The 16,671-nt window shown below is 31.7% G+C and overlaps 1 protein-coding gene and 2 non-coding genes across 3 annotated transcripts; all 3 read right to left on the reverse strand.

Moving 5' to 3' along the window:
* Positions 1-4,314: 4,314 nt before the first annotated feature.
* Positions 4,315-4,388, reverse strand: TRNAD-AUC (transfer RNA aspartic acid (anticodon AUC)). The gene has a single exon. It is a non-coding gene; the product is annotated as a tRNA-Asp (tRNA).
* Positions 4,389-4,743: 355 nt separating this feature from the next.
* On the reverse strand, positions 4,744-5,089 carry LOC147950102 (uncharacterized). The gene has a single exon (XM_087509254.1). It carries the CDS (start codon positions 5,009-5,011, stop codon positions 4,916-4,918), a length of 96 nt encoding a protein of 31 aa, XP_087365380.1. The 5' UTR covers positions 5,012-5,089; the 3' UTR covers positions 4,744-4,915.
* Positions 5,090-12,634: 7,545 nt separating this feature from the next.
* Positions 12,635-12,708, reverse strand: TRNAW-CCA (transfer RNA tryptophan (anticodon CCA)). The gene has a single exon. It is a non-coding gene; the product is annotated as a tRNA-Trp (tRNA).
* Between the last annotated feature and the right edge of the window lie 3,963 nt (positions 12,709-16,671).

Below are 16,671 nucleotides of genomic sequence, written 5' to 3' on the forward strand. Positions count from 1 at the left end.
GACTCTTTTGGTGGCTGCAGGTACAAGCCCTTATATAGAAAAAGTAGTGGAAGCCCTAAAAACGCTAAAAGACAAAATAGCCAGGCTGCTCGACCAACTCGACCTGGTCCTCGGTCGAGTTGGCTCCTCTGGTGCTCCTCCCACTCGGTCGAGTCCCTCTCAGCACACGGTCGAGTGTCTGGTCGAGTGGGCAGTCGAATTGGACTCCGGACCTTGGTTCTTCAGCCTTAGCTCTCTTGCTTTCTCCTCATGATTGCTTCACTTCTCCTCAGCATTGCTTCCATGCTCCTTAAGCTCCAAAATCACCTGTTTATGCATGAAAAGATGCAAATGCAATGCAACTAAACTCTAATGCAAGAACAGTCCTAAAGCTATGCAATAATGGTCAAAATGGATAGCAAAAGATGCAAAAGATGTGAATATATTAAGGGAAAACAGGGTAAAATATATGAACACACCCAATCTGATATTATGGTGCCGGTATAGACCGAAATCCCGTTATGATCACAATTCTGTATATTCCGTTTACTATAGAAGTTCCAAGGGAATTCATTAAAGGAATGTTTCCAATAAAAATTCTTTGTTCTTGCATATTCCTATTGGTTTTCCAAATTAATCCCGCGGATACATATAATTCAGAAGAATATGTAAGTGATTCATAGACAGCATCTCGTTCTTTTATCAGAGGTTCTACCAATTGATATGTTTCCACAAATAATTGAAATTCAATTTTGTGATCTATATCTTCAATTTTTGGAAACTTAGAAAGTTCTTCTATTAAACCCTGATCAATAAACCGATAAAACCCTTCAAATTGTATCTGATTAAATCCGGGTACTGTAGATGTTCCCTCTTTTTCATCCCCAAGCATCTATTTTGTCTTTCCCATTTATCCGTTTATTGAAAAAATCCCATCCCATCTCTCATTCTTCACCGAATCATATCCATAGAATTCGATCTAGCAATAATGGAATTTCTATTCTGTTTACTGAATCACATGAAATTTTATCCAACTCCAAGATATATGGAACTTACGGAGTTTTGTAAAGACTAGAAAAAAGGTAATTTCATTTTCACCTATGATATTACATATTCCAATTCGATTGCATACCATTAAAAATTTATTCATCATTGGATCTGTTCGAGCAGATAAACATATAATAAATAGAAAACGTTTTTTAACCACTTTACTTTTTCATGTATTTGTATTTCATTGTTTAAAAAAAGATTTGCCGAAAAGAATAGTTAGAATATCAAAAAATTGAAGTAGGTAAGAAAACTTGTGTTTTTTTATTTATTATTTTTTTATTATTAAAATAAAAAAGAATGCACAGATATATATGTCTCTTTTTCTTCTTTTATTGTGGTACAGTTCTATTTGGGACAGCACATGCTGTGCTTTATCAAAAAGGAAATGTTCTCTTCAAGTCAAGGGAAAAATTGAAATATAAAAATTTATTGAGAATTACTCCTCAAAAGCATCCCTAGAGAGATAAAATACCCCATTATAGAGCTATAGCTCTATAACACTAATGTAATGTATGTTCTGATTTTGGGGTTTACATATACTCATAATTACTGTTATAATTGAAATTGAAGAAGATTTCTTTTTAATTGAAAAAAACTCAATATAGATGAGTTATAAATGTATTTTAATGATTTTCTTAATATTATTAGAAAGAAAAAAAAGTAGATTTTAATTTTAATTCAAAATAAGGTAATGATTTACAGTCAATAGTTAATGGTTCTGATTTGTACTAGATTCTATATTTTGTGACTGAAAATCTATATATATATATATATATATTTTTTTCGGAGATGAAAAAAAAAAAGAAAATTGGAATCTAGTTTCTATTGTTTTGGCGGCATGGCCGAGTGGTAAGGCGGGGGACTGCAAATTCTTTTTCCCGAGTTCAAATTTGGGTGCCGCCTCAACAACAGACTTTAAATATCAAACGTAGGAAAAGACTCTTGATACTTTCTTTTCGTTATTCTAAGCCCCCGGCTCTCGAGGTTCTATTATCTAACCTAAAGTTTTGCCTATCAGATTCAAAGAAAAATTCAAGTAGTGGAGGGTAATCTGTAAATCTTTACTTGCCACTACTAATTTAGTTCCATTTACTGAGTTTTCAATTAGATTGGATAGCCAGAGAGGGAATTTAATTAATAGTTTTGGAAATGACCTAAGATACTTTGGATATAGACTCATGAAAGTCTCGGAATGCTCAAACATTCGATAAATATTAGATTAGATTAAGAATTGCCTTTCATTTTACTTCCAAAAATAAAAAATCATAAAAGAAATAAAAAGTCTTCTTCTTTCTACATGTGGGTCAGATTCCTTGGATACTTCGAAAAATGTCCGTTTGCTTGTGTTTACATCTTGTCGATTCTACTAGGAATTCTATAATTAAGAATAACTCATTATAAGATAAGATAAGTGGATTTTTGGAGTAGTTCCTCAATGGTGACCAAATACCTCTCCCTTTTTTTTGACTCTGCACTAGTGATTTCACTATTATTAGTGAACAATAATGGAATAGTTTCTTCATATTCATAGAAATAGGGGGCAGAATTCACATGGATATAGTAAGATTCGCATGGGCTGCTTTAATGGTAGTTTTTACATTTTCCCTCTCTCTCGTAGTGTGGGGAAGAAGTGGACTCTAGAAATACTTCTAATTGCGGTAATTATCAAACTCTATCAACCTGTATCAACTGTTTTCGTTTTCTAGACCGTTCGGCAATTTTTTGTAATATTTTTTTTAGAAATTGGATGTATGTTTTATTGACTCATTTTCTATTTTTATATCAGGGTTTACACGGTTAACCATTCATGGGGTAACCCCTTTCGAAATCTGAAGAAGCTTCCATCGAATTGGGATTATCCGTATTAAATGGATCAAACAAACAAATGAAATTGAGAAAGTATGTACATACATTTCATATTTTATTTCATACGTTTATAAAGAAAAAGAGAGATATAGGTGGATTTCTTTATATTAAGATATTTCACTTGTATCTTTATACATTAAAATAACTATAATGGCTAGTATGGTAGAAAGAGATATCTTTCTACCATACTCATACTAGCGGGCCCCTTAGGATACTACTGAATTTAACACATTCCTTTCATTTAAGACGAGAAATTCAAATCTTTTTTTTTTTATTGTCATTGATAGTAAAATTTTATTCAAATTAATCATTTTGACTAACGGTTTTTACGTAAATTATAAGCAAAAAAGCAGTAGGAACGGGAATGAATAGTGCAGTAGCAATAAATGCAAGAATATTTACTTCCATAATTTAATCATTTATTATTATTATTTTTCTTTGGAATATCTCGGGATTTAATGCCATAGAGATGAGAAATCTTTCGCTTGTAAACTCACTCAGATTAATTAGATTTCGATGATATCGAATGAAAGAAATATCATGAATAACAATATCGGAGCTATAAAATCAATTCATCGTCAAGAATTTAATAGTATAACATATGAAGATCTTTTATCCACACCGAATACATAATGAGATTCCTGATCCAATCAAAAAAAGTTATTTATGATTCTTTTTCCCGGCTTTCCTTTCTACAACCTAGTTGTTTATTTTCCTTGTACAATCATCAGATGAAGTATCATAAAAATCTTTTTCGACTTCGAACAAAAAGAGTTTCTAAAGAACCTTAAATAAACAATAGAAATCAATATAGAGAAAACAAGTACGAAGTTCAATTTGAAATAATAAAAAATTGAAAGGGTTTGTCATCTTTTTGGAAAACAAAAAAAGGGAATGTGACAAAGACGAGTCCCAATAAAAACACGAAAATATTCAAAAAAATTAACGAGTTAATTTGTCTTACGAGTTTTTTATTCGACATCGCCTATAATCTTTTAAAAGAGCATATTCATTAAGGAAGACGCGTTTTATCTTTATTTTTTTAAAAACCTCTTTCCTTGGTTGGATTCGAACTATTTAAAATTCCTTGACTTCACAGAAAGAAAAGTATATATAGCTACTCTTGACAAATGTATTATACGCTACCCTATTCCATTTTCCTACACGAATTAATGGGAGAGCGGTTGACAAAAAGCGGAAACTCCATACAGTATCTCTTTATTGAAGTGTTGAGTGTTCTCAATAATTATAGTTAATTTACATAAATTATAATTAATTTACATATGTCTCTCTACCCACGTTAAAATAATCGACCCTTTCTTTTGCTTTATGAAAAAAAAAAGAAAACAAAAAGATAAATGAAACCATTTTCATCCCCTTGCCCAGAAACAAAAAGGGGAGTTGATGTATTGAATCCGCCGGGACTGACGGGGCTCTAACCCGCAGCTTCCGCCTTGATAGGGCGGTGCTCTGACCAATTGAACTACAATCCCATGGAAATCAAGTGGGTAGCTTACATATTCCTTCTTACGATTTCATTTTAATCATTTCAATTTGAAATTCAAATTTTTGTTTTGTAACAACGAAAGTAACAAGTGATATATTGATATCTATATGGATATCACTTTAGTGAGAGCAAGACGCATTACTGGGTAATCCTTGCATTATTATCAAATCGATTGATAATCTATTTTTTACAAAAAAAATAGATTATTTTCCCGACTCTATTCATTTCGAAATTTTTTATGAAAAAAAAATAACTAAACACAAGAAATAAAGAAAAAGTAAAGTCGAACTATACCCTGAAATTTGACCTTTTTTCTTACCCTTCTCTGTCATTTATGCAAAACAAAAAGGGTTATGTAGACAGCGAATTATTGGGCCGAGCTGGATTTGAACCAGCGTAGGCATATTGCCAACGAATTTACAGTCCGTCCCCATTAACCGCTCGGGCATCGACCTAGGAAGAAACTATTCTAACTTTATGGATAATCCATGATCAACTTCCTTTCGTAGTACCCTACCCCCAGGGGAAGTCGAATCCCCGCTGCCTCCTTGAAAGAGAGATGTCCTGAACCACTAGACGATGAGGGCATACTTGCTCAACCGCCATCATACTATGATCATAGTATGATCAGTTTTTTAAAATTGTCAATATAACCAAATGGTATGACCAGCTTATAAGGTTTTTTCTTTTTTCTACAGAATTCTATATCATTTTTTTTTTTACATTTGTATTCATATTCTAATCATAATTGTACCACGTAATATTTTAAAAGGTGTTCTGAGCGAGTTATTTCAGCTCCATGCTTTTTTTCCTTTGAACAAAAATTAAATCAAATAGAACGGTTCGTTTATCAGAATTAAATGAAAACCCTGAAAAAAGCATTTTTCTTTCGAATCATTTTTTTAATCGATATTCTTGTTTACTACTCAGTAAACCTCTATTAACAAGATAAAAAGTGAATTTTTTTTAAAGTTCAAATTAGACTAGACAAATACAAAAAAGTTTATTTTCCTCCCTTGCTTGTTAATGACTATTATAAGATATAAGAGAAAAAGAATAATCAATCTAACAAGGGGATTATGATACATCTATTTGGTTTTGAAAGATGAATTAGTCTATTTATTTAGTTTGGCGTTTCTTGTACCTATTTTTTTATTCTATTTCTATTAGGTTGTATATTAGTATTAGATATATATTTACTTAAAGATACTTAGTATAATTATATAATATATATAATAGAAATAAAAAAATACAAGATATTCTAAGATATCTTTAGAATTCAGAATATAACAATAACAGGTACAAATATTAAATTGTGGTACCCATTTTATGACAACTTTCAATAACTTACCCTCTATTTTTGTGCCTTTAGTAGGCCTAGTCTTTCCGGCAATTGCAATGGCTTCTTTATTTCTTCATATTCAAAAAAATAAGATTTTTTAGATCGGCTGAAACCTAATCGTATCACCCCTTTTTTATTTTAAAAACTTCGATTCGATTCGATTCGATAAGACCCATTTGGTAGAATATTGTATAACACATAAATTCCTACAAACATAAATAAAAAAACTCTTATGCGTGTGTAAATGTAAAAAAACTTGCACTCTTTTGAAAAATGGATCATCATCTGGCCGATGTCTGAAATTCCAGTGAATCTATTTATTTGTATGTATATAACTATAGGGGATCATATAAAGGATGGAGATGTTATTATTTTAGAAACAAACAAAATAGTGGATGAGAGTTACTTTGAAAAAAAAAAAAAGTCATATTTTCTCAATTCCAAAAAAATGTATAACTGGATCTAATATATATGAGTTGGCGATCATAATCTATATGGATAAAATTTATAACGGGATCTAATATATTAGGATTCTTATTGGTTGGAACTTCCAGTTATCTTGGTAGAAATGTTATATCGTTATTTCCGTCCCAGGAAATCATTTTTTTTCCACAAGGGATTGTGATGTCTTTCTATGGGATCACGGGTCTCATTATTAGTTGCTATTTGTGGTGCACTATTTTGTGGAATGTGGGTAGTGGTTATGATCTTTTCGACCGAAAAGAAGGAATAGTGCGTATTTTTCGTTGGGGATTTCCTGGAAAAAGTCATCGCATCTTTTTACGATTCTTTATGAAACATATTCAGTCCATCAAAATAGAAGTTAAAGAGGGTGTTTCTGCTTGGCGTGTCCTTTATATGGAAATTCGAGGTCAAGGGGCTATTCCTTTAATTCGTACTGATGAGAATTTTACTACACGAGAAATTGAGCAAAAAGCTGCCGAATTGGCTTACTTCTTGCGTGTACCAATTGAAGTATTTTGAAATGAATTAATTTTAAAAGACTAAATGCTTTGGCAGTAGGAAGAAAAAACGAAACAATTTTTTTTTCCTTTTTGTCAATTGAATATTAATATATTCTTTTATGCTCGTTTTTTTGATATATTTGATAGAAAAGGAGTTTCTTCGTCTCGAAATTAGCATTGATCGAAAAAGGGGGAATAACATCCTAGAAACCAAATTTTTTCTTGATTCAAGTTGGAAGTGTATTCTAAGTCTATTTCTGTATTCTTTCTAGATTCAAAGCAAAGACTCAGTATTGAATCAACAGCAAAAGCGAAAATGGATTCATAGGCTAACTATATTCTATTCGAATTAGAATAGAAACTCATGCTCGATAGAAATATTAGATCTAATAGAATCATCAAATGAGGTAGGTTCATTAACAATTCACAGATTCAAAATGGCAAAAAAGAAAGCATTCATTCCTTTTTTTATTTTACATCTATAGTCTTTTTGCCTTGGTTGATCTCTCTCTGCTGTAATAAAAGTTTGAAAACTTGGATTACTAATTGGTGGAATACTAGACAATGTGAAACTTTTTTGAATGATATTCAAGAAAAAAGTGTTCTAGAAAAATTCATACAATTAGAGGAACTATTCCAGCTCGATGAAATGATAAAGGAATACCCAGAAACCGATTTACAACAATTTCGTCTAGGAATCCACAAAGAAACGATCCAATTCATCCAAATACACAATGAGTATCGTATCCATACAATCTTGCACTTCTCGACAAATCTAATATCTTCGTTATTCTAAGTGGTTATTCCTTTTGGGGTAAGGAAAAGCTTTTTATTCGGAATTCTTGGGTTCAAGAATTTCTATATAATTTAAGTGATAAAATTAAAGCTTTTTCGATTCTTTTATTAACTGATTTATGTATTGGATTCCATTCGCCTCACGGTTGGGAACTAATGATTGGTTATATTTACAAAGATTTTGGGTTTGCTCATTATGAGCAAATTTTATCTGGTCTAGTTTCTACCTTTCCAGTCATTCTTGATACAATTTTTAAATATTGGATTTTTTGTTATTTAAATCGTGTATCTCCGTCACTTGTAGTGATTTATCATGCAATAAACGACTAAAAAAAGATTCACCGATCCAATTTTAATCTTTCGTACCTTATACATCATAACCAAATCAAAGTCGTATTTACTTTACTCTTTTTACCCATGAGGGATTCCTTGTATATTTCAACAAAAAAATTTGATTTTTTTTCAGTAAATGTAAATAGCAGAATTGTGGCTAGGGAAGTATATTATCGACCTAGCTAACTTTATTGTAGAAATTTTCGGGATAAATGATTGGACCATGCAAACTAGAAATACCTTTTCTTGGATAAGGGTAGAGATTACTCGCTCCATATCTGTCTCACTCATGATATATATAATAACTTGGGCATCCATTTCAAGTGCATATCCGATTTTTGCCCAGCAGAATTATGAAAATCCACGAGAGGCAACTGGGCGTATTGTATGTGCCAATTGCCATTTAGCTAATAAGCCTGTGGATATTGAGGTTCCACAAACGGTACTTCCTGATACTGTATTTGAAGCAGTTGTTAAAATTCCTTATGATATGCAACTAAAACAAGTTCTAGCTTATGGTAAAAAAGGAGCTTTGAATGTGGGAGCTGTTCTTATTTTACCGGAGGGGTTTGAATTAGCCCCCCCTCCCGATCATATTTCACCCGAGATGAAAGAAAAGATGGGAGATCTGTCTTTTCAGAATTATCGCCCCAATAAAAAAAATATTCTTGTGATAGGTCTTGTTCCTGGTCAAAAATATAGTGAAATAACCTTTCCTATTCTTGCTCCGGACCCTGCTGCTAATAAAGTTGTTCACTTCTTAAAATATCCTATATACGTAGGTGGAAACAGGGGAAGGGGTCAGATTTATCCTGATGGTAGCAAAAGTAACAATACAGTTTATAATGCTACGGCAGGAGGGATAATAAGCAAAATTTTACGAAAAGAAAAAGGGGGATACGAAATAACCATAGTGGATGCATCAAATGGACGCGAAGTGATTGATATTATCCCTCGAGGCCTAGAACTTCTTGTTTCCGAGGGCGAATCCATTAAACTCGATCAACCATTAACGAGTAATCCTAATGTGGGTGGATTTGGTCAGGGGGATGCGGAAATAGTACTTCAAGATCCATTATGTGTCGAAGGCCTTTTGTTCTTCTTAGGATCGGTTGTTTTGGCACAAATCTTTTTGGTTCTTAAAAAGAAACAGTTTGAGAAGGTTCAATTATCCGAAATGAATTTTTAGATCTATCTATTTAGCTTTATCAAATTCGTAAAAAAGAACAAAAAAATTATGAAAAGCCTTTTGCCTCTTTTTAGATTTGCTATTCTAGATGTCAGAAATTACTTGTATCATAGTCCTAATACTAGTATGTATATTGAGAAGAATTCACTTTACCCCCCTTTATTTATTTTTCAATAAAAATTTGAAAAACGAAAAGAGGTGTGATGTAACTCTGTCGTTATTGACCAATTGAAATTGATAGAATGTATGAATAATCAAGAGTTTTTTTTTCTAGTCGAATGGCAAAATTTGACTAGATACTAAAATCAGATAAGGAACGCACGCGCCGAAAAAAAAGAGAACCATAAATCGGCGAAACAACAAGTTTTAGGGCCTATAGGGAGTATTTTTTATCTTGCTAGTCTTCGACACAAGAAAAGGAATTTTAGACATCCTTTTCTTGTGTCCATCTTGTCCGTCTTGATTCAATTCGTTAAAAATTCCTATTCTTAGTTTACATATATATTAATGTTTCTATATATATAACGTTTTAATATATTATAATATATTAATTAAAAGTATATATAATTATTAATTAATAATATAATAGTAGTTACTTTTTGTAGTTTTCTTTTTTTTTCAATTTTGATGAAATACTAAATAAATAAAATAAGAAAAAACTTATATTTCTATTTTATATAGTATAGGCCAAATTGAAAATTTTAATGATACATCTAGTGATCAAAAATATTGTGTCAGCCGGGGAAGCAGGAAAAGGGGGAATTAAGTGATTCCCCTTTTTATTCTATCTTTGAAAGGTTAAAAAATACTATATGTTCATAATCTACTAATCTAATTAAGTTCATTTTTTAAAAACACGATAAAAAATTGTTCTGATTATTAGCAGTTCAACGGGACCCCCTCGAATCAGACAAAGAAGGAAGAGTTGGGCCCCGTTGAGTTCTTATGTTTTCACGTCTATAACTCAGCTCATCCAATTTTTACAGGGATGAACCTAATCCTGAATATGCACCATAAAAGAAAATACCTATTAAACCGATCACAAGAATACCAGCTACAGTACCTATTACCCAAAGACGAATCCTTCCAGTAGTATCAGCCATTTATCCCGCTTCCCTCCACATTTCATCGAGTGGTCATGCTAGAAACATAAACAGTCAGAGATAATTATTATATATAATCCATCCCAATGGGATAAGAAAATTACTCCTCTTTCTTTTATATTTTATTATTCTATGCTCTTTTCTTAATTGAAGAAATAATTCGAAAATAAAAAAGCAAGTACAAAAATGAGTAATAACCCCCAATAGAGACTGGTACGATTTAATTCAACACTTTGTTCGTTCGGATTTGATTGTGTCATAGCTCTATAATTGAATTAGGTTTATCGTTGGATGAACTGCATTGCTGATATTGACCCCAAAAAAGAAACGGTAGGTACAGCTAGTCCATGAACAGCCAACCAGCGCACTGTAAAAATTGGATAGGTCCTATCTATAGTCATTGGGTCCTCCTAAAAAGATCTACTAAATTCGTCGAGTTGTTCCAAAGGATCAAAACGGCCTGTTATTAATGGAATGCCTTGTCGGCTCTCTGTAAAATACTCGTTTGGACGAGGGCTCCCAAACACATCGTAAGCTAAACCGGTGCTAACGAATAACCAGCCCGCAATGAATAGGGAAGGTATACTAATGCTATGAATGACCCAATATCGAATACTGGTAATAATATCAGCAAAAGAACGTTCTCATGTGCTTCCAGACATACTGAACTCCAGATATTCTCGTAGGGAATCGATTCTGTAAAAGATGAATCAGTAAATTAAAATTAACTAAGATTGCATCTTTGTGAGATCGTCAATAAAGTACCAAGGGTATTTTTAGAGTCTACCGAATCAGTATAGCTATCCTTCTTCTGACACAGCAACGCAATTTGAATTAGTATAGAAGTGGGGTGTTAGATAATTTTTTTTCTTGCTTGTCGATGTATAACCGTGTCCCACTTTTTCAAATTACTGTAATCTATAAGGGGCTTTGATCCTTTATTCGTTTTGGACTAGAAAATAAACTAAAGATTAGATAAAATGAAAACCCAAGAGGTTAGTTTTTAATTCTAATAATTCATGAAGGAAATTTTCATATTGTCCCAAGTTAATTGAATTAAAAATTAATAAATTTCATTTTCATTGCATATGCATAATTGTAGAATAGATTTTTTTAATGATAATGTGATCCCCCCCTTTTACTTTTTGTAGAATAGGTTCATCCAATGAATTTGTAGTAACAATGAAAAGAAGAATAGTTTTGGATTGGATCAATTAAAAAGAATAACAAATAATAATAAAAATAATAACAAAAATACTAAATATTTGTAATGGGTGCATTGTTTTGTTGTATTCAATTCACAATTCAAAGGTTTTTTTCTTTCTTTAACTAACTACAAAGGTGATGGGTTTTTAACTCTATTTTCTATATAATCTCGAAAGAAAACAACCTAAAACCTTGAAAGGAAACGATAATAGAAATTGCTAATTACAAGTTTTAAAAATCTAGTTATCTTTTAAAATATTGTTAAAATAAATAAATATTTTTTGGACTAATCTCGTTCTCCGTGTAGGATACCTCTTTTCTTTTTAGTCTCATTCGATAGATTAAATGAAGAAAACTGCTCTACTATTTAATCGAATGAGTTCAAATTTAAGTAAATTCAATTTTAATAAAGTAAAAAGGGGCATATTCTAGGTTCTAAGGTCAATTAAAAAAAAAGAATAAAACAACTTATTTTCAAATTTTTACATATTAATTCAAAAAAAGTTTGATTAATGACTGACGTTAGATAATAGAGTTTTTTATTATTATTAATTTCTTAAAGAGTTTTTCAATTAATTAGTTACGTTAATTCTTTTTATCCTTCTCTATTTTTGTTCATACCACCTATAATGATTGATAATTCACCAATTTTCAATTGAATTTTTTAATTCTTGGAACTAGTTATCTTTCTCTATTTCTAAAAAAAAATTTCAATTGAAACTTAGGGAAGTACTTTAGAAACATATGTATAAAAACATATTTTATTGAGTCCCTTCATGCTTACTAAAACTAGTTATTTCGGTTTTCTACTAGCAGCTTTAACTATAACCTCAGTTCTATTTATTGGCCTACGCAAAATACGACTTATTTGAAATTAATGGAATGCAGATTTTTTTATAAAAAAGGTTTTCGGTGGTATTTCATATGTTCAATAGTTGCTTACCATGTTAATTACCCAATTTTGGTCATTCAGATTCATCGGCAATACAGATTAAGAGCTAGGAATAGATAGTACATCTCTTTTCTCCCTTTCAAAAATGAAAACAAAAGAAAATTGAAATGATTGAAGTTTTTTATTTGGATTCGTCTTAGGTCTAATTCCTATTACGTTAGCTGGATTATTCGTAACTGCTTATTTACAATACAGACGTGGTGATCAGTTGGACTTTTAATTAATTTACATCTTGTTTTTTTACTGACCTCCTTCTTGCTTTCCTATGCGGGAGGTCTAATTCCGATTGCTGCTCAGTAATTTTGAACAGTGGAATTTTGACACAATCTAATAAACAAGAGTGAAATCACGCTCTGTAGGATTTGAACCTACGACATTGGGTTTTGGAGACCCATGTTCTACCGAACTGAACTAAGAGCATTTTTCTTGTTTTTTTTCTAAAAAACGAAAAGGCTAGAAAGAGGGCATTCTTTAACCCGACTCAATTTTGTACGTATATACTATATCCTACGTAGTATATCATCAATTTCAGAATTATATGTATGTCCGATTTTATTAAAAAAATCGATCAAAACAGATAGCTCGTTACTGCTCAGAAGAGCAGTAATAGGTAGAGATGACAGGATATGAACCCATGACATTTTGTACCCAAAACAAACGCGCTACCAAGCTGCGCTACATCCCTTTCAATTGGTTTACAGTGTCATTGTAGAGAATTCTTGTCTTGTTTTCCACATCCTTATTCTTTTTTATTGGTATATCAAATTCATTTATTCTTTTTTCTCGTATTTCTTATATCAGATAACAAAGATATAATTAAAAAATTTATTTTTTTTTTACAAAAATTCTCTCAATTTAAATTTTACATAAAAGGCGTTTACGTTTTCAAATGGAATCTATAAGATGGTTCTAGTAGAAAATATTTAAATTATAATTTTGAAAGCGGGGGGACGGAAGTTACGTATACAAATACAAGAACTTCTTAATTACATGTACATCTGTAGTTATATATATTACTATATATAATGTAATACAATAAAGAAGAAAGAAGGAGGATTTCAAATGCGAGATCTAAAAACATATCTTTCCATAGCACCGATACTAAGTACTCTATGGTTACGTTCATTAGCAGGTTTATTAATAGAGATTAATCGTTTATTTCCGGATGCATTAACATTTCCCTTTTTTAATTCTAGTTATTAACAACAGAAAGGGGTGAAAATTTTAGAGATACAATCAACGACCGGGGACTCCCCCCTTTTTCTAATATATTATAAAATATTAATTAGAAAAAGGGGGGGAGGTCATAAAAACGAGGGTTCAGGAAATAGATCAAATTGAGTGTTTGTATCTCAACTTTTATTGTTATAAGCATACAATTCACGGCGAAATCAAGAAATAGATCAAATTGAGTGTTTGTATGTCAACTTTTATTTTAGGAACCGGAATAATGCTCGTATCTATATATTATTACATATATATAAATATAAACAAATAAATCAATAGAAAGAAATCTAATCCTATATTTTTAATTCTATATAGAAACTCTATCCTATATAGAAATAGCAATCGTTTTTATTTTGATCCGACCAAAATAGGATTTTAGAGATAAGGAATAAAAAATTATGAATAAATCTAAGCGACTTTTTACTAAATCCAAGCGATCTTTTCGTAGGCGTTTGCCCCCGATCCAATCGGGGGATCTAATTGATTATAGAAACATGTGTTTAATTAGTCGATTTATTAGTGAACAAGGAAAAATATTATCTAGACGGGTTAATAGAGTGACTTTAAAACAACAACGATTAATCACTATTGCTATAAAACAAGCTCATATTTTATCTTTGTTACCTTTTCTTAATAATCAGAAACAATTTGAAAGAAGTGAGTCGACCCCTAGAACTACTAGCCTTAGAACCAGAAAAAAATAGACTTATTCTTGAATTGAATAACAATTCCAATCTGAAGGAATTAAAAAAGAGATGAATGTTTTGGTTTGACGATTTTTTTATAATACTAATTTCTACTCTACCTTCCCCGAGCTCATTCTCCTTAGAACTCTATTTCAAAAAATTTCGTGGGTTTCTTCCAATCCCCTTATTTTTTATGTCATTCGAAATTCTATAAAGACAACTCCTATTTAATAGAGCTATTTGTGCAAGTATTTTCCGATTAAGAAGTAATTGCTTCTTGTACAGATTGTGTATGAATTGGTTATAACTATAGAATACCCCCATTTCGTGAATTACGGCATTTATTCGAGTGATCCATAAACGGCGAAAATCTCTTTTTCTTTTACCCCTATCCCGATGAGCCGAAACTAAAGCTCTTATTCTCTGTTGAATCATAGTTCGTGTAAGTCGTGAATGAGCCCCTCGGAAGCTTGATGCAAATAAACGAAGTTTTGTTCTACGCCTCCGAGCTATATATCCGCGTTTAATTCTAGTCATTGAATAAATCAAACTTTGATGAATAACTAATTCTTTTTTTAGTTATTCTTTTCCCCTGTACTAGTCTATTAATAATCAAACGAATTATTCCAATGTATAAAAAAAATTCCAATGGCTTTTGCTACTCTAAACTTCCCCACCACTATTTTTTGCTAGGTATTTTCCTTTGCTTTGAAAGGATAAATTCCCTTGATATAAAAAAATAGAATAACTACAAAAGTAGTAAATAGAAATAGAATTGGATAAATAGTGGGTTCCATCGTTTCTATGGTTACTTCTAAAACGGTGAGGTCCTCTCTATACACCGGAGCTCCTTCTTTTAATTAATCAATACTATTGGTAACTTGCACAATTCACATTCTTTGGCTCTACCCCATGAATATTCCAGTAATAGGTCTTTCACAATGAGATCCCCTTTATACAGTAACGGTATTTCATTTTGAAAATTGATTTGGTCATTTACCCTGTTAGTCCGTTCTTTTCTTTTCAGAGTGGAATCTTTTTCTAAAAAATGGAATTTCCCCCGCTTAATGGATAATCATTTGTTATCATTGGGGGTTTTCTAAAAAATGGAGTTGGTTGGATTTGCACCAATGTAAACCATAAGTTTCAGACACAATAGAATATATGAACGATCTATATTTTTTAAATAATGAATCGAGTTCCTCCATTCTATTTTATTCACAGGTACTGATCTGTGATATTTCAAAAAGAATTTCCTTTTTATGTCTCAGTCTATGATCTAAACGAGTCGCACATACACCCGAGTACATGTTCCTCGTCGCTGAGGGCATCCCCGAAGCGCTGGGGATTTTGTGACGTTTTGGATTGGCTGTCTTGTATTTCTAATAAGTTGTTTAATGGTTGGCATACGGAATCATATAAATAATGGGCTGGTTTAGATTAGTTCTAACCGGCTAATTCTGAATTACTTCTCTATCAAGATTCTCTTCAATATCAAAAAAATACTGAAGAGAATATGAAAGTAAACCTTTAATCTAAAAAGATATAAAATTAGAAATTGTAGATTTGTATGAAATCGCTCCTATGTTTTATTGAACCGCTACAAGATCAACAATTCCATGAGTTTGGGCTTCTGTTGCTGACATAAAAACATCCCTTTCCATGTCTTCAGATACAACCCATATAGGTTTGCCCGTTCTTTGTACATAAACCCTTGTGATGGTTTCGCAAAGTTTTAGTAATTCTTCCGCTTCCAAGATAAATTCTCCCGTTTGTGCCTCATCAAACGAACTTGCGGGTTGATGGATCATTACCCTGATGATATAGTTTCTATTTCGCAGAATGAGGCGGGATAAAAAAAAACACAGAGAAAATTGAATAACCGTACAGGCTTTTTTGTGCATTGCATACGGCTCCACTATGGAATTGACTTTTTTTACCTTTCCTTTTGCGAAAGAAAACAAAATATAGGTTGTATTTTACGCAGATCCAAAAATCATCCAATTACCATCCTTCTTTTTTTGTAGAAGTTAAAAAAATACTATGATGGTTCTGTTGCTTTATATATCATTTTTTTTGATTCAGCAATCCCGAAGTGTCTTTTTTTTTTTATAAATTTGTAAATAAGCTTCCGGTGTGAAAACAAAGTTTGTGACGCTGAAATGTGCCCAAATAGGTAAGATATCATTTGAAATACCTCTTCCTTATCTCATACTACTCTTTCAATATATAATCTAATTATTTTTATCTAAAAAATTTCATAATGAATTCGAAGTGCCATGCTATTATTACTTAACTAATTCATATTTCCGATGGCGAAGGCATAGTATTTTTTCTCAAAAATAAAAAACTCATTGGCGCCAAGTGTGAGGGAATGTTATACGTTTGGTAATTGCTCCTCCGACCAGGATAAAGGATGCTATTGAAGCGGCCAATCCCATGCATATTGTCTGTACATCGGGTCGCACAAA

The sequence above is a fragment of the Camelina sativa genome, chromosome 1, assembly GCF_030686135.1.
Source record: "Camelina sativa cultivar CO46 ecotype springtype chromosome 1, ASM3068613v1".
Lineage (NCBI taxonomy): Eukaryota > Viridiplantae > Streptophyta > Magnoliopsida > Brassicales > Brassicaceae > Camelina > Camelina sativa.